This window comes from Mus caroli, unplaced genomic scaffold (genome assembly GCF_978045245.1).
Source record: "Mus caroli unplaced genomic scaffold, Mus_caroli_1 scaffold_13, whole genome shotgun sequence".
Classification (NCBI taxonomy): Eukaryota; Metazoa; Chordata; class Mammalia; order Rodentia; family Muridae; genus Mus; species Mus caroli.
Genome location: NW_028227268.1, coordinates 49,381,056 through 49,400,198, shown reverse-complemented (window position 1 = coordinate 49,400,198; position 19,143 = coordinate 49,381,056). Strand labels below are relative to the sequence as shown.

General features: G+C 40.9%; 2 protein-coding genes across 2 annotated transcripts; both read right to left on the bottom strand.

Moving 5' to 3' along the window:
• Window positions 1-6,492: 6,492 nt before the first annotated feature.
• On the bottom strand, window positions 6,493-7,431 carry LOC110288285 (olfactory receptor 1468-like). Its single transcript, XM_021154673.1, has one exon. The coding sequence runs from the start codon at window positions 7,429-7,431 to the stop codon at window positions 6,493-6,495; it is 939 nt and encodes a 312-aa protein (XP_021010332.1).
• A 9,187-nt stretch (window positions 7,432-16,618) lies between these two features.
• Window positions 16,619-17,554, bottom strand: LOC110288287 (olfactory receptor 1468-like). Its single transcript, XM_021154677.2, has one exon. It carries the CDS (start codon window positions 17,552-17,554, stop codon window positions 16,619-16,621), a length of 936 nt encoding a protein of 311 aa, XP_021010336.2.
• Window positions 17,555-19,143: the final 1,589 nt, after the last annotated feature.

The following is a 19,143-nucleotide window of genomic DNA, read 5'->3' as shown; positions in this document are numbered from 1 at the left end:
AGCATGCATCTGTAATCCCAGTGCTCCCATGAAAGATGAAAGGTGAAGATAAGAGAATCCTTGGAAGACTGGAGGCCAGGTAGAAAACAATGAGACCTTATGTATTGTGAAAAATACATGAGTTTTGATATCCTCTGATATCTCTACACAGAGAGATACAGAGGCAGAGACATAGAGAGATACAGATAGAGACAGAAGGACAGAGAGACAGAGAAACAAAGAGTGAGAGACAGATGGAGACAGAAAGGACTTAAAAGCAGAAGACTACATAGCTCATTCTTGTGTAGCAGTGCAGACCTATGTCCCAGAACTTGGAAGGCTCAGGCTGGAGATCCCTATGAGTTTGAGACCAACCTGGGACACAGTGAATCTCTCCCCACAGAAATCCAAATTAAATTACATATTTCAACTCAATTTCTTAGACCTGTTATTAGCTTGAAATGATATGGCTTAGGAGAATAATTGAAGAAAGAGTAATTGTACGGAACCATAAAGATACTACAATGTTTATTAATATTTATCCCAAAACAAATACTTCAATTATATGACAATAATACAATTCAGAGATATGACAAAGATATATATTATCATACCCAAAAGATTTTCCTGTGAATATGCAACTGGAAAGAAAAAGAAAATAGCTTGTCCTTCTCAAGCTCGAAGGACAGCAAAGGAATAGCGACTATCCAGATAATTTACCTTGGATGGCCAAGGGTGATTCCTAAATCCTGATAAAAGATTGTGTTCTTTTTATTCAGTGTGGGCACAGAAAGTTCCCAGGTCTGTGGTCCACTGCAGTGTCTATACCACATTTCACACCTCCCCTGCAATGCATCTCTATAATAAGAGGCTGTGAGTCCCAGAGGAGTCCAGGTGATGAAGTAACTCATTAAAGACAGTAATTATCCAGGACCTCTACAGGGTAATTTCTCTCAGTGACCTATAGAAATGACTAATAATAGTCACTGATCACAGATGAATACACTGAGAGGGTAGTGAAGTGGGAGAGAAACACATGGGTGGATGTTATCTTGTTTGTTTGGTGTAGCTTATTCTTTGTGGGGCTAAGAGGAGTGTTTGAGCAGTTACTAAAGCAAACCGAGACTACATCCTGAAAGAAAAAAGATTCCTTAGAAGATTGTTTTAGTGTTTTATTTCATATATATATATATATATATATATATATATATATATATATGAAATTTAAAGTTGCTTTTAATAAAATTAAAATGCAAATATAATCTACCTTAATCTTTGAAATACAGGATGGCATTTTTAAATAACTTTTTTTTTGATTTTTCGAGACAGGGTTTGTCTGTGTAGCCCTGACTGTCCTGGAATTCACTCTGTACACCAGGCTGGCCTCAATCTCAGAATTCCACCTGCCTCTGCATCCCAGTTGCCAGGATGGCATTTTCTTTCTTTCTTTTTTTATTTATTTTTTAATTAGGTATTTTCTTCATTTACATTTCCAGTGCTATCCCAAAAGTCCCCCATAGCCTCCCCCCACACTCCCTTACCCACCCACTCCCACTTCTTGACCCTGGCGTTCCTCTGTACCGAGGCATATAAAGTTTGCACTACCAATGGGCCTCTCTTTCCACTGATGGCCGACTAGGCCATCTTCTGATACATATGCAGCTAGAGACACGAGCTCTAGGGGTACTGGTTAGTTCATATTGTTGTTCCACCTATAGGGTTGCAGATCCCTTTAGCTCCTTGGGTAATTTCTCTAGCTCCTCCATTGGGGGCTCTGTGATCCATCCAATAACTGACTGTGAGCATCCACCTCTGTGTCTGCTTGGCCCTGGCTCAAGAGACAGCTATATCAGGGTCCTTTCAGCAAAATCTTGCTAGTGTATGCAATGGTGTCAGTGTTTGGATGCTGATTATGGGATGGATCCCCAGGCACAGCAGTCTCTAGATGGTCCATCCTTTCATCTCAGCTTCAAACTTTGTCTCTGTAACTCCTTCCATGGGTGTTTTGTTCCCAATTCTAAGAAGAGGCAAAGTGGACACTTTGGTCTTCGTTCTTCTTGAGTTTTACGTGTTTCGCAAATTATATCTTATATCTTGTGTATTCTAAGTTTCTGGGCTAATATCCACTTATCAGTGAGTACATATAATGTGAGTTCTTTTTTGATTGGGTTACTATTCAGGATGATATCCACCAGATCTATCCATTTCACTAAGAATTTCATAAATTTATTGTTTTTCTTTACAGTTTTAAAAATTTAATTAGGTATTTTCTTCATTTACATTTCAAATGCTATCCCAAAAGTCCCCCTTACCCTCCCCCCCAACTCTCCTAATCACCCACTCCCACTTCTTGGCCCTGGAATTCCCCTGTACTGAGGCATATAGAGTTTGCAAGACCAAGGGGCCTCTCTTCCCAATGATGGCCCACTAGGCCATCTTCTGATATATATGTAGCTAGAGACACGAACTCTGGGGGTACTGCTTAGCTCATATTGTTGTTCCACCTATAGGGTTGCAGACCCCTTTAGCTCCTTGGATACTTTCTCTAGCTCCTCTATTGGGGGCCCTGTGTTCCATCCAATAGCTGACTGTGAGCATCCACTTCTATGTTTGCTAGGCCCCGGCATAGCCTCACAAGAGACAGCCATATCGGTCCTTTTAGCAAAATCTTGCTGGCGTATGCAATGGTGTCCGCGTTTGGAGGCTGATTATGGGATGGATCCCCGGGTGCAGCAGTCTCTAACTGATCCATCCTTTCGTCTAAGCTCCAAACTTTGTCTCTGTAACTCCTTCCATGGGTGTTTTGTTCCCAATTCTAAGAAGGGGCAAAGTGTCCACACTTTTGTCTTCGTTCTTCTTGAGTTTCATGTGTTTTGCAAATTGTATCTTATATCTTGGGTATTCTAAGTTTCTGGGCTAATATCCACTTATCAGTGAGTACATATCATATCATGTGAGTTCTTTTGTGATTGGGTTACCTCACTCAGGATGATATCCACCAGATCTATCCATTTGACTAAGAATTTCATAAATTTTTTGTTTTTAATAGCTGAGTAGTACTCCATTTGTAAATGTACCACATTTTCTGTATCCATTCCTCTGTTGAGGGACATCTCTTTTCTTTCCAGCTTCTGGCTATTATAAGTAAGGCTGTTATGAACATAGTGGAGCATGTGTCCTTATTACATGTTGGAGCATCTTCTGGGTATATGCCCAGTAGTGGTATAGCTAGATCCTCAGGTAGTACTGTGTCCAGTTTTCTGAAAACCACCAAACCGATTTCCAGAGTGGTTGTACCAGCTTGCACTCCTACCAGCAATGTAGGAGTGTTACTCTTTCTCCACATCCTTGCCAGCCTCTGCTGTCACCTGTGTTTTTGGTCTTAGCCATTCTGACTGGTGTGAGGTGAAATCTCAGGTTTTTTTTTTTTTTTTTGATTTGCATTTCCCTGATGATTAAGGATGTTGAACATATTTTCAGGTGCTTTTCAGACATTCAGTATTCCTCAGTTGAGAATTCTTTCTTTAGCTCTGTACCCCATATTTTAGTAAGGTCATTTGGTTTTCTGGAGTCCAGCTTCTTGAGTTCTTTGTATATATTGGATATTAGTCTGCTATTGGATTTAGGATTGGTAAATATCTTTTCCCAATATGTTGGTGGCCTTTTTGTCTTTTTGATGGTGTCTTTTGCCTTATAGAAACTTTGCAATTTTATGAGGTTAAGGGTGTTTTTTTTTTTTTCTGTCAGAGTTCCCAGGTAGAGTTTTAACTATCACTTATTTATACTATCATACCATCTGTAAAAACTCATACTTTGACTTCACGTTTACCAAATTTATACCACTGAGTTTTTCATTTGTCTTACTCCTCTTGCTAGAACTTCAAGCACTGTTTTGAATAGATATGGAGAAAGTGGAAACCCTTGTCTTTGTCCTGATTTTAGTGTAATTGCTTTGGGTTTCTCTCCATTTAATTTGATGTTGGGTATAGGCTCACTGTAAATTTACCTTATTATATTTAGATATGTCCCAGTGTCACTAATCTATCCAGGACATATAAAAGACTCTTTGGCATCTGATGAGATTATTCTGTGTTTTTTCTTTAGTTTTATTTCTGGTGGATTATATTGATTTTTGTATGCTGAACCATGGATGTCTCAGGAATGAGGTCTACTTGATCATGATGGGTAATGTTTTGATGTGTTTTTAGATTCAGTTTGTGTCTTTTGAGTATTTCTGCATTATTGTTCGTAAGGGAAATGGTCTTTAATTCTCTTTGTTTGTTGAATCTTTATGTGGTTTGGACAAAATAGAAGCCTAAAGAATGGGAAAAGATTTTCATGAACTCTACATCTAATAGAGGGAAAATATCCAAAATATAGAAATAATTCAAGAAATGAATCATAAACAAATAAAATAATCTACTTAAAAATGTGGTACAGATCTGAACAGAGAATTCCCAACAGAGGAATCTCAAATGGCCAAGAAGCACTTCAAGAAATGTTCAACTCCTTAACCATCAGGGAAATGCAAATCAAAACTTTTTTGAGATTCCATATTATACCTGTCAGAATGGCTAAGATCTATAATGTCAGTGGCAGTTCTGACAAGGATGTGGTGTAAGAGGAGCATTGTTCCATTGCTGGTGGGGCTGCAAAGTTAAATAGCAATCATGGAAATCAGAATAGTGGTTCCTCAGAAAATTTGGAACTGATTTACTTCACGACCCAGTTTTAAGACTCCTGGGCATATATCCAAAAGACTCTACATTGTCCCAAAAGGACACTTAATAACTATATTCACAGCAGCTTTATTCATAATGTCCAGAAACTGGAAACAATCTAGTTGTGCCTCAACCAAAGAACAGATAAAGAGAATGTGATATATTTATCCAATGGAGCATTTCTCATCTGTTAAAATATGACATCATGAAATTTGTAGGTAAATGGCTGTATTTAGAAAAAAATAATCACACAGACCCAGAAAGACAAGCATGGTATGTACCCCCATATAAGTGGATATTAGTTATGAGGTAAAGGATAACAATACTACAATACACAGGCTAAGTAAGGAGGAGGGCTTTAAGGGGAACACCTGTAAAGGGAAAATAGAACAGATTTTGCAGATGGATTGTGGGTGGGTGGAGAGGAAAACATGAGGGGTCAGGTGGGTGAGGGAGGGATGTTGGAAGAGAGTAAATGGGAAGACAACTAGAATACTGGGCCATTTAGGGAATGATGTTGAAACCTACTGCAAAGGAAAATTCCTGGAACCTACGAGGTGACCCTAGTGAGGAGTCCTAGTAATAGAGGCTACTAACTTAAACTGGCCATCTTCTGTAACCAGACAAGCCTTCTAGTGGTGGGATTGAGACACCAACCAAGTCACAAAATCCACACAAGTCCTGCCTACAAGATATGCTGAGGCAATGGTGATTCAGAGTTTGTGGGTGTGGCAAACCAATGGCTGATTTAGCATTAGCCCTAGCAACTGAGAGGAAACCTATGCTGGACACTGGATACTCCTGGACACTCCCTGCATGGCCAGGAGCCAGAAGCTGGATAACTCAGAGGCCTATGTTAGAAGCAAATACAACGGCCAGAAAAAAAAAAAAACTCAATGAAATTATTCCTAATGGTAGTCTGCTATACTGATAGATCAGTGCCTAGCCCAATCACCATCAGAAAGGCTTTCCCTGGCAGCTGATGGGAGCAGATGTAGATATGGTGGAGCTCAAAACACACTTTGGAACAGGGGGAGGAAAGATTGTAGGAGCCCGAAGGATAGAAGATATGAGAAGGACACAGCACCCAGAAACAACAAGGCAAGTCTACAGGGGTTCCTAGAGACTGAAGCAGCAATCACAGAGCCTGCATGGGCCTGCACTAGGCCCCCTGCACCCATGTGGTGCTTGTTTAGCTTGGGAATTCTACGGGACTTATAACAGTGGAAATGGGGGTATCTTTGACTCATGTGCCTTCCCTTGGGACCCGTTTCTTCCTCCTGAGTTGCCTCATCCAGCCTGGTTATGTGGGATTGTGTCTAGTTTTATTGCATCTTGTTATGATGTGTTTGGTTTGTTTCCATGAAGGGAAACAGAGGATCAGTGGATCTGTGAGAGAGGGGAGGTTGGGAGGAGGTTGGAAGAATGCATTTGGGATATCTTATATGAGAGAAGAATAAATAAAAAGATAAGAGAAAGTAAAGAAAAATTTACTGACCATCAGCATAGTATTATGCTATATCATTTATTCATATTTAAAAAGTATACTGCAGTCAACACAAAAATTTGTCTAACATCACAAACTATTGCTATAAGAATGTAAGGAATGAAGATCTGATAAAACAGTGGCTGTTACCTAATGGTTTTCTAGAATCACATGTGCAAAACTCCTATTTGCAAATAGCAGTATTATGTAGTAAGTTCTTAAGTTTGGGTCTTATTGCAGAGGTAAATTTTATAATAATAGTATTAATATATTTACTGGTTATATTTAAAAATCCCAGGTGAATTATTACAAAGAGATTTTCTTCTTGAAAAGGACTCTTATCAGGGCCTCTTTCATGTCTTTGTTCCTCAGACTGTAGATGAAGGGGTTCAACATAGGAGTTACCACTGTGCACATCATGGCCATGACAGTCTCTTTCACAGTAGAGTTATTAGCTGATGGACATAAGTAGAGACCAAAAATTGTTCCATAGAACAGTGAGACCACAGATAGGTGGGATCCACAGGTGGAGAAAATCTTTTGGATAACCCTAGCAGAAGAAATCTTTAGAATGGAGGAGACAATTTGTACATAAGACACAACAATAAGTAAGAATGGGATGACCATAATGAGTCCTCCTAAGACTAATATCATTAATTCATTAATATGAATGTCAGAACAGGACAACTTGAGTAGGGCAGATATGTCACAGAAAAAGTGGCGGATCACATTGTCTTCACAGAATGACAATCTAGCTAAGAGTAGAGTGTGCAACATGGAATACAGGAAGTTAAATACCCAGGACATCAGCACCAGATACACACAGAGCTTGAGACTCATGATGCTGGTGTAATGCAGAGGGAAGCAGATGGCTACATAGCGATCATAGGCCATGACCAAAAGAAGAAAGCTCTCCAGGTCTCCAAAAACTAATAAAAAGTACATTTGTGTTAGACAACTGGAATAGGAGATGGATGTATCCTGGGTCTGCATGTTCTGAAGCAATTTGGGCATTGTGACAGAGGAAAAGCAGAGATCAGAGAAAGACAAGTTGCTGAGAAACAAGTACATGGGTGTGTGGAGATGGGAGTCCAGTATTATGAGGATGATGATGATGAGGTTCCCCAGGACGGTGGTGAGGTACATGGCCAGGAACAGGGCATAGAACAGGTGCTGGTGCTCTCGGGGGATGGGCAGTCCCAGGAGAAGGAACTGGGAGATGGCAGTTTTATTGTTCATTAGCATTCTTCGTCTCCAGTATTCTAATGAGTGAATATCATTGTCCTTTAACGCTCAAAATAAAAACGAACATTTATCTATGACATATGTTCTACAACAATGGATCTTCCAGTCATCATAGCAATTATATTTTCCTCCATTAATTAATTTATTCATTCATTTTAGTTCCAGATCGCTGCCCCCCTCTGGATACACACCTTTCACAGTCCCTTCTACACTCCCCCATTTCCCCTCCCCATCTCATCTGAGAGGGTGGAGCCCCTCCTCCCCTCCTAGGTATTGCCCAACCTGGCACTTGAAATCTCTGCAGAACTGTCCACATCCTTTTCCATGGAGGCTAGACAATGCAGCTCAGTTAGGGAAATTTGATCCACAGACAGCCAACAGCTTTAGGAAGAACCCCTCCTCCATTTGTTGGTGGAGCCACATAAAGACTAAGCTGCACATCTGCTATCTATGTGCAGTGCAGTGGGGGGCTAGGTTCAGTCAGGGTATGGTTTTTGGTTCATGGTTCAGCCTCTGAGAGTCCCTAAGGGTCCAGGTTAGTTGACTGTTGGTCTTTTGTGGAGCTTCTGTACCCTCCAGTGCCCTGAGTCCTTCACCCAACTCTTTCATAAGAAAGTTGTTTGGCTGTGGGTCTCTGCATCTGTTTCAGTCAGCTTCTGGGTGGAACCTTTCTGAGGACAGTTATGTTAGGCTCCTGTCTGAAAGCATAACAGAGTATTATTAACAGTGTCAGGGATTGGTGCTTACCCTTGGGATGGGTTTTACGTTGGGCCAGTCACTAGTTGGTCATTTCCGCAGTCTCTGTTCCATCTTTGTCCTTGCATTTCTTGTAGAAAGGGCAGATTTTGAGTCAAAAGCTTTGTGGGTGGGTTGTTCTCTTCCCTCCATTAGGGGTTTGACCTGGATATAGGAGGTGGCCACTTCAGGTTTCATATGCCCACTCTAGGAGTATAACCTAAAATTACCTCTATAGACTCCTGGAAGCCATTCTCATCCCAGTTCTCTTGGATGTCATAGAGATGGCCCCTATCCTCCACCCCCATCAGCTGCTGATTTCCATTTATTCTTTTGGCCCTCTTTCCTGTCTCTCTCCACGCTTGATCACACCCCCCCCCCCAATTTCCCTCCCCATACTCTCTCCCATCCAGTTTCCTCCCTCCATTTGTCTCCTATGACTATTTTATTCTGCTTCCAACTGACAGTAATTATAGTCTCATAACTCCTAATGCTTGTACTCATTATACTTGTTAATAATTTTTCAACTTTTAATAGTTTCCAATATCCCATCCCTTTCTAGACAGTTTTATGCCATTTCTACTGAGATACAAAATGAACTAATGCCTTTCTCTCCTGCTACCTGCTCATTCTGGGGAACTGTTGTTTGTTCATGTGTAATTTGCTCTGTTATTTTATATATTGGTATTCTTGAAGAATTTGCTTAAACTCTACCATCATAGTTACATAAAAATTCCAGGAAAATATCATATATCCCAGTGCCTAGGTTTCCACTTCAAACTCAGATGTGCATGTCATGTAACATACAGATTTCTGTTCCTCTGTTAACTAGCCATCTTACTTCCATTGCATGTATTACAGGCATCAGAGCTTCAAAAGGCCCAAGGGAAAATCGTATCTCCATTTTACCATTTGCAATGCATTCCTCATTCTCTTACCTCTTTAGTCTGCCATAGCCTAGTTTAAAAAAATCAGTTTTTTTTTTGTCAGAAATCTGTGAACCTCAAAAAACTGTCCTGATAACTCTGGAAATTCATGTGGATTAACAGCAAGACACTTGCCTATTTTCTTCAGTGTCCCCGGCTCTGCTGAAGATGAGTCATAGCTTCTGCTTCATGATCCTGCTCACCTTAATTTTATTTGCAGACACAGGAACTAGCTTACTCTGTTCTCATTACCTGTCTCCACCATCCCTACTCAGACACCCCTCTGCTGTTATCCCTGGGCCTTAGGAGTCCTGCATTTGAGTGGAGTCTAGATCCTGAATAACTCATGAAAGATAATAATTACCCATGACCTTACTAGAAACAATTTACCTTAGGGATCTCTAATGAAAACAAACTATAGTCACCAATCTCTCCTTTTTACACTTATGTGAACAACAACAACAAACAAAGCAAGGAAATCGCAAAAATAGAGTAAAAAAAAATAGCATGGAAGGATGTACACTCATTCCTTGTTTAGGAAGCAATCAAGACTTCTGCTTGACCGGCTCCCATTTTATCAGAACAAATCCTAGTTCTTCAAATGTTTCCCTTATCAGTCTCTAACATTATCCATTCTGTGTCCTAAATCACATGAATGGGCACACACACACACACACACACACACACACACACACACACACAAACACTCACCCTAGACATGTCATTCTGTAATTCTGGACAACACTGTCTAATGAATCTGTCACATTTCTAAAGCTGACAAAACAGAAGAAATGTCAACAGACCTCAAAAACTTTCTCTGAAATGATGTAACATATTGTGACTGCTTGCATCGTCACAGATTGACAGTGTTTGATGCAGCTGAATTCAGATTGACAGTGTTTGTTTAAGCTGAATTCACTTAAACATTGTGGATTAAAATTTCAGAAGGGAAACAATGTAGGAAAAAACCAAACATAACTTAAAACTATGTTATCCTTATGTGCCCCAGATCAGCCTCAAATATATAACCTCACATATGCCTTTGTGTTCTGAACACTGTGATGACATGAATGTGCCATGATGCCTAGTTTCAACTTCTCCTGTAATGAACACTGCTTTTGTGTTTCACATGCATATGTGCAAAGATCAGAATTCAGAAAAATCACCATCAACTACTACTATGGATGGGCCAATGGACTTCATACCTTCTTTGAGTGTTAATCCTATAGTTCTCTAATGAAACAGCACATGAAAATCATAAGTGAATTGTTTCTACATCTTTCTGTCACCTTGGAGTCTGTAGAACCACTGAGTTTGGTTGAGTAGCCCTTATTATACATTGACATGAACACATAAATGATATTAATGTCACCTTGATGGTCTGCACTTAGGAATATTCTTATTCAATATCAGTAAAACAGAGATTTGCAAACTGTACAGATAAAGTAGATCATCATATGTGTTCAGAGTTTACGAAGACGCTACAGGTGAAGGCATAGTGAACAACCGTTTAGCAGTACATCACTGAATCCCACTTCACAGGGCTACTCCTGTGTTGAGATGGTAGGATTCTGAGAGAAAAAAATAATTTTAAGGAGCCCATCAATATGAAAGGGGTTACAGGATGACCATGAAAAAAATACTTGCACAGTGTGGCACAGTCTTGGAGAGAGAGAAAAGAAGCATGGTATCATACCTCAAAAACTGTCCTTCATCACACTGGAGATTCATGTGGGTTCACAGGAATTTTTTTTCTGCTTATTTTCCTGAATGTACTTGCTCTTATTTTTTGCTGCTTATTTTCCTGAATGTACTTGCTCTGCTGAGGCTAAGTCAAAGGTTCTGGTTGATGATCCTGCTCACCTTCATTTTAATTGCTGACACAGGAATAGCAGCCTCTGTACTCATCACCTATTTGCATCATCCCTGCTCACAAACCTTGCTGCCATCCCTTGCCCTTATGGGTCCTACATCCCAGAGGATTTCAGATCCTGTATAAGGAATTAGAGACAAAATAATTACCTAAGGCCTTTCTAGGACCAATTTACCTTAGTGAACTACAGTGGAGACCAATTATAATCACCAATCCTACCTCCCTACACTTAGAGGAGGTAGACTTAAAAGAAAAACAAAGAAAACTAACAAAACTAATAAATAGTAGCACCAAGAGAAAAAAAAGCATGAAAAGATGCATACTCATTGTCTGCTTGGGTAATGAACAGGCCTTTTGCTTGACTGGAGCCCACTTTATTACGGGTGTGGAGTGAAGAAAGGTGACTGAAAACTACCTCAGCTTACCAGCCATTATTCTGATTGTTAATACTTTAATGAGTCTCAATCAAGAAAAAATTACACAAAAAACATCAGTAGTTTTTATATTTTTGGTTTTGAACCTAGCCTTTAACTGCTGGGCCACCTTTGCAGCCCATCCAACAGTAGTTTGTAAGCAGACTGAGACCAGATAAAATCATTTTACCTTTCTCACTGAGGCACTCACAGTCCCTCTGGTCAGATTCAATTAGCTTTCAGGAAATGGTGACTGGATTCTTGGGGCACTAGATAATGACCTACCCCAGGACAGGTGACTCTCCACCTTCCTTTTACTCCCCTTCATGATTAAACCCCAAAGCACTCCGTCCTTTTCCCCAGTAATGTGTGTGTGTGGTCATCCTTGCATTCTCTGACAGTAACAAGCTCAGATATAGCATCTTGATACAATGCCCTGTCAAACAGGAAGTTACCCAGGTACTTCCCAAGCCTGGGTTTGTTCAGCTGTGAGAGCTAATGTTGAGAGTAATGATCTTTGAGATATGTCAGGATGAGGTTGTTAATTTTTTTTCTGATATCCACTATGTAGTTTAGGTGACCCATGTACCACCCTTATTCCAAATTAAGGAACACCTGAACCTCCTCTCCTTGACAATGACCAGAAGCCCATCCTTTGTATATTTGCCACATTAGGTCACATTTGGGGTTTCCTGGTGGCCTGGCTTGGGGAAATGATTGAATGGACTAAATGATTATGATTGTGGATCTTGAGCTCCTGGAAGAGGTCCAAATGCTGCACCAACAATTTCACCAGTCTTCCCAGTGCCTTCAAAAACTTATCCTAGGCTCTCAATGCCTCAGTGTAAACATCTGGCCATTACTGTGCTACTTGTGCCCCTCCTCGTGCCCCCTCAATTGGGGATGAGGGGCATGAATCCCAGAGGCCTAGTACCAAGGCCCATAGGGCAGATATGCATTACTCATTACCCTCTATTATTATAGCCTCCTGTATGTGCTCATAATAGTAGATACCTGATCTTATATCTGTGCTATGGAGTCTGACTCTTATCTTCATTCTACTCTCTTGGTTATGGGTGAGGAGTTATGGGCCCTTGTGCCTTTGTCACCTCTATTATTGCCTTGGACTCAGGTTGCCCTGGGTACCCTATACTTTTTATGACCAACACCACACTGGGTCTTCCATTCATGGACCCTACAGATGAAACTCAGATGATTACTAGCACTTGACCTGTAACTAGAATCATCTGTTTTGTGATAGAAGCTGAGGGATTCCCTTGTAACCAGCTTAAGAACCCCATAATGGGATTTTCATGGCAATAAAACTGTGGGAAGGCGCTGGGTATGGAGATTCTTTCCCCTGGTGTTTGGTCCTAAGCTGGCCCTGTTTCCTCTCCATCTCAGCGGGGTATCTATCACACTACTGTTCCTCACTATCTCCCTACAAATAGACTGCCCACCATAGTCAAACTTCCAATCCTGTGGGAACACTGTCAACTATACCCCCTCTGGCCAAGTCCAGGTTTATGGGGTACATATTGTTAAGTCCAATGATTCTTATGTGTCCTCCTATACCTTAGGGCTATGTTGCTTCCTACCAGATGAGGACCAGCCATATTCCTTTAGAACATTCACCCAGACTTGATATGATACAATTTTTGGAAACAGGGGCACTTGTGGGGTCTCTGGATGTATCAACCTACACCCGCTCTTTCTGTTAAGGGGTGGTAGTATCTTAAATGGGACTTGTATTGACCCATCTGGCAATAGTATGAATGTAAAAATAGTTAATTTTCCCAAATTATTTTGGGGTCTACCCCAGTGTAGGGTTATGTTGGGCCCACAACCTCTCTTCCCAAGGCTTCTTGGGAAGGTGGGATGCAGGGAGTTTAACTGTGTTTATTCCACACCGTGCCTGGCAAGTGTAAGGCTGTAGGGAAGCATTGATGCACTGCTTGGGGTGGGAAAGCTCAGTCTGAGTTGTAGGAAAGCCAGTGGCTGGCTTGGGAGTCCCAGGGCCTGCAAAGAGGCTGGGGCCATATGGTTCTCAGACCTTTGGACACGGAGGTGCTGCTGAGAGCTGCAGAAGAGCAGAGACTAGATTTGGATGCCTGTGGGCTATGTCTAGCCCAGGGTTGGGGTGGGTAGAAAGGGACGATCTGGCTTATCCCATGGGGAAAGTCCTTGGGTTGGTGGCAGTTGTAGCTAAGAATAAAGAGAGGCCTTCTATAGGAGATTAGACTGTTGTTCTGTAGGCAAAGAACTTCTCCATGGCTACCCATGGAAGATCTCAATGAAAAGAGATAGTAGTCCATGGTTCTGAGACATTTATTGTCATGGCGGAAAGTTGATGTATAAAACCATACCCCACTTCTCAGGGTAGGTCTGAGATTAAATATCTTTTGCAGGGAATGTCTGAAAAGGGAAGCATATTGGCAACACTTTCTGGACCTCTACATACCTTTTTTTGCATGGACATCTCTGTCTTGAGCTTATGTGACCATAGGTCACATCTGTTTTCCTATTGTCTTGATCTGAGTTGTTAGGGATGCCCATGTACATGTGGAAGGGTTGGGGTGTTGCCCTTACATGACCGATGGCCACAAATCTATGAGGATTTGAGGCTACATGACAGAGGCTTAGTGCCAGGAGCAGGAAAATTTCTTACCATTCCTCCAGGGCTTCAAGCCTTCAGGTCAAGCAAGGACCTGGCTTTCTCTCATGGTCTACTGCTCCTCACTCTAATATGTCTTCACCCCGTTACCCCCATTCTCCTTTTTTCTAACAAATGCTTCTGACCTCAAAGAAGTGCCAATCTGTTTTTTACCATGACATCTAATGATATTCTGGTCCAAACACACCAAATTGGCCATCTTCCTATGTGAACCTGCTGAAATATGGATACCTATGACTAATGCAACTCATTTCCATCCTATCACTTTGATGTCTAAAACTGACTTACAACCCCTACAACAGGTCAAATAAGATTTTGGCATCACTGTGTCCACAATTAGGACCATCTTGCAGCTGTAGTGGGGCCAACTACAACAACAGTGGCCTATGAAAACAGTAGAAACATTAGACAGAGTAAAATTCCACTCTGCTGATGCCCTCCAGGCATAGGAGATGCTTAATTATCTTTACTAGGTCATCCATATTTTACAACAGGTTGACCTGTTGAGATGGTACAGGACATGTCTCTTCTTGCCTGTGACCCTAGGTTTAGGCCTTTCTACCTGACCCCCTATCAGGTACATAATTTCACCTCAGATAGGATGAAGTTGGTCTATACATCAAGAAGACATGGTTCACCAAGTCCCTCAATTATTCTATAATCTTCAGGGAACAAATAGTTAAACTTCACTAGACCTCCAGCTATGTACTTGAAATGAGCTTTATCATTAAAGTATGAGACCTTAAAGTAAAGACTTTAAAAGGATCTTTAACCCCTCTTGGATGGACATTTACACAATATTAGGGGGAGTTTGGTTAGTAATCTTTCTCCATAAGTGTCTTATGCAGCATATGTTGCTCCAGTGTTCAATCAATAAGACCTTGCTCCAAGTGTTGATGGCCCTGAACAGGGCACCCCTCCTGAGGCTATAGATACAAAGGCCTCTGAATAGGCTTATCTACTCCACCTGGGCATGTTCTCCAGGGAGGCTGATCTTCCAAAGCCTGTAGTCAATGATTGGAAAGACCCCAATAGCTGGGGCAACCTAAGACAGGCATAGTTCCTTATGCTGGTTGCCCCCTGAGGTGGAGTCAACAAGGTCAGAGCATAGAACTCTGGCTCCCACTGAGCTGCCAACTTTTAAAAGAAAAAGGGTGGATATGTAGAAGGAGTGAGTCAGCATGTTCTGACTAGCAGTCTGCAATGGCCCAGACAGTTGCAAAAGGCACATCCACATTGATAGCCTTCCTGATACCTGGGGATGAGCAAAGACAGAGCTTATGACCAGAGCAGCCAATTGGCTGGTGCCAGCTATGTAGAACAAGCATTTACAGACTGAGGGGACATGGACAGAGGGCATAACAGCACTCCCCACTACTACAATAAATGAGTCTGCTTCTATTTCTCACCTGGTCCCCAGGGGTTCTATCATTGATTTCATTCCTTATCAACTACCCCCAACTACCATGCTAAGGGGCTTAGGGCTAGGTAGGGCAACAGTACAGTCATTATTAGACAGAGCTCTTCTGGTATCAGATGGGAGAAGATGTAGAAATCTATACCCAAACATTGGCAGCCTCCATTGGGTTCCTCACTTTAGAGATAGGAGAACCCTGTGGAGGGTGAGGAAAGTTTGTAGGAAGCAAAGGGGATGGAATACACCCGGAGAACACAGTCCCACACTAAAACTAAGCAATGGTTCACATGGGCTCCCAGAGTCTGAAAAGACACGCAGGGGTCCTGCAGTGGTCTCTACTAGGTCATCTGCCTATATGTTAGGGCTGTTATCTTGGTGATTTTGTGGGACTCCAAACAGTGTGATCAGGTTTATCTCTGAGTCTTTTTCCAGATCTTAAGAGTCTTTTCCTTTTATTGTGTTGTCTTATCCATCTTTGATATGAGGGCTTTTATCTTTTCTTACTGTATCTTGTATTGTAATGTTTAGTTGTCCTCTTTTGGAGGCCAGATCTTTTCAGCAGAGGAAAGGGAGGAGTATATTTGAGGAAGAAGCATAGAGGTGTGGAGGAAGGGGAAACTGTGGCTGGCATGTATGGGATGAGAGAAGAATCTATTTTCCATAAAAATAAAAAGAATGTAAGGAACAGAATCTGATAAAACATTGGCTTTTACTTAATGATTACTTATAATCACACTTTTTTTGTTTTTGTTCTTGTTTTTATTTATTTATTTATTTATTTATTTATTTATTTTGTTTGTCTGTTTTACAAAACAGGGTTTCTCTGTGTAGCCCTGGATGTCCTGGAACTCATTCTGTAGACCAGGCTGGCCTCGAACTCAGAGATTCACCTGCTTCTGCCTTCCCAGTGCCGGGGTTAAAGGTGTGTACCACTAGACCCAGCAGAATCACACATTTAAGGCAGAGGATGGCATCACTGGATTTCCAAGGTCCCCTTTTTCAATTGAAGTACTTTTTAAAACTCTCTGTTGCAGATGAGAATATTATATATTATGTTCTTGTATGTGGGTTCCCTAGGATGGATAAATTTTGTAATATTAATAGCAATATATTCACTAAAAAATTTAAGTAAAAATCCCAGAGTTGCTATTATAAAGGTATTTTCTTGATAAGAACTTTTATAAGGGCCTCCTTTATATCTCTATTCCTCAAGCTATAGATGAAAGGGTTTAGCATGGGAGTCACCACAGTGTACATTATGGCAATAGAAGTCTCCTTTGCTGTAAAGTTATTATCTGATGGACATAAGTAGAGACCAATAATTGTCCCATAGAATAGTGACACCACAGTCAGGTGGGAGCCACAGGTAGAGAAGACCTTGTAGATGGCCCGAGTAGATGAAGCCTTTAGAATAGAGAAGATAATTTGTACATAGGACACAACAATGAATAAGAATGGAATGAGCGTAAGGGGCCCTCCCAAGATAAATATCATAAGTTCATTTATATAAATATCAGAGCAGGCCAACTTGAACAGGACAGACATGTCACAGAAAAAGTGGCAGATCATGTTGTCCTCACAGAATGACAACCTAGCCAAGAGTACAGTGTGCAACATGGAATTCAGCATACTAATCACCCAGGACAGCAGCACCAGAAACACACAGAGCTTGAGACTCATGATGCTGGTGTAGTGAAGGGGAAGGCAGGTGGCCACATAGCGGTCATAGGCCATGACCACAAGCAGGAAGATTTCCAGGCCTCCAAAAAGAACAAAAAAGTACATTTGTGTCAGGCAACCTGCATAGGTGATGGATGTGTCCTGGCTCTGCATGTTCTGCAGCAACTTGGGCATTGTGACAGAGGAAAAGCAGAGATCAGAGAAGGATAAGTTGCTGAGAAACAAGTACATAGGTGTGTGGAGATGGGAGTCCAGTCGAATGAGGAGGATGATGATGAGGTTCCCCAGGATGGTGGTGAGGTACATGGACAGGAACAGGGTGAAGAACAGTTGGTGGTGCTCTGCAGGGATCGGCAGGCCCAGAAGGAGGAACTGGGTGAAGAGAGTTTGGTTGTTCTTTATCATTCTTCCTCTCCAGTATCCTAATGAGAAACCATCAGATCCTTTAAAACAAAAAATCAACATATATCTAGGGAACATATTCTACAACAATGGATCTGACCATATTTGTAGAAATTATAATTTCAAAACACCAAATGTCTGTACTCATTAAAATTATTAATGATTTTTTTCTTAACTTTTCTTTAAAATATATGCATCTCTAATTCTTTTTTTTTTTACAAAGTCTCTTCTCCATTCTCTTATTCCATCCATTCCTCTATGTGCGATTTTATTCATTTATCAAGACCTCACCTTGTCTTTATTGGAATATAGAAGCAGACTCAGTTCATGCCCATCTTCTCTTGTCTCCTGATCCTTCTCTTCTCCTTCAACATGTGTCATTTACTCTGTGGCATTTTAACAGAGGAGTTCCTTCACATTTTTTTGATTAATTATTTATGTTAGCACTCTTGCTATGTGGATAAGAACAAGGCTCCTATTTGGGACACAAATTCTCTTTTGTCATATCACAGGTGATAGTTGTACATCCCACATGGTCCCACATGCTTTCCTTTTATCATTCAATGCTGGGGTCAATCTCTTCACAACCCACATTTTAGAGTTGCTTGTTTTCTGCCTCTCACTTCTTCCCTTCTGTTTCCCTTTCATTTGGTTCATCCTCACTCACATGTAATGGTTATTGCTTATCACATACATAACTAAACTTACCCTCTCCTCTCGTACTATTTGATACCTTCAACCATGCTTCATAGCGTCCTATACTTACATCCCATGTACTTAATACTGTGATTATGGCTTTAAACTATCTTCCCATCGGTTGTAAAGTTTATGCAGGAAAGGTCACAAATGCCTTCATTCTATTTGGTTATTTACAATCATTCATAATCTCCAACTAGGGTCAATACCTATCATGTTGCATGTATTTGGCCAGTGAAAATCTGTTACCTGCAGCTCAAATTTAGTTCAACCTCAATGGTAGAAAAATTACCATTTAAATATAAATACTTGAATACTTACCACTAAGTTTTACACTCTATTATGAGTGTGAGAGATCTAACATGTTTTCAGTGTTAGAGTTAACCATTGGTTTCACTTCTCAGAAGTGCCAATGACTACATATAATATCCATAATCTTTAGTCCTCAAAATGTAATTGATTTTGATGTGCAACACAGGATGAAATATTTATAAATTATAAAATGAAGAAGCAACAAAATTACTCTGAGTGTTCACTTGAGTTATTCCTCAGACATTTATTCTATGTATAAATATAATTTTATATATTATGGATAATTTAATTTATGAATCAAATTAGTTAAGCCCTATGCTAGTTTTTAAATAATTTTATTTGATATCCAGATATGCAAATATTTTCTAAATGTCATTAAAATGTGTGGACTTGATCCGGCTGGATCAGCGCCGGGGTAGCGGGAGCGCAGGGTTGCCTGACACCCGCCAGCTACCCACGACCCCCGCCGCAGGATTTTGGGACTGCTGGTGAGTGGAACACAGCTTCTGCTCCAATCCAATTGCGCGGGACCTGAGACTGCATTAGTTAGGGAAGCAGAAACCGGCCTGAGTAGGGCCACAGGC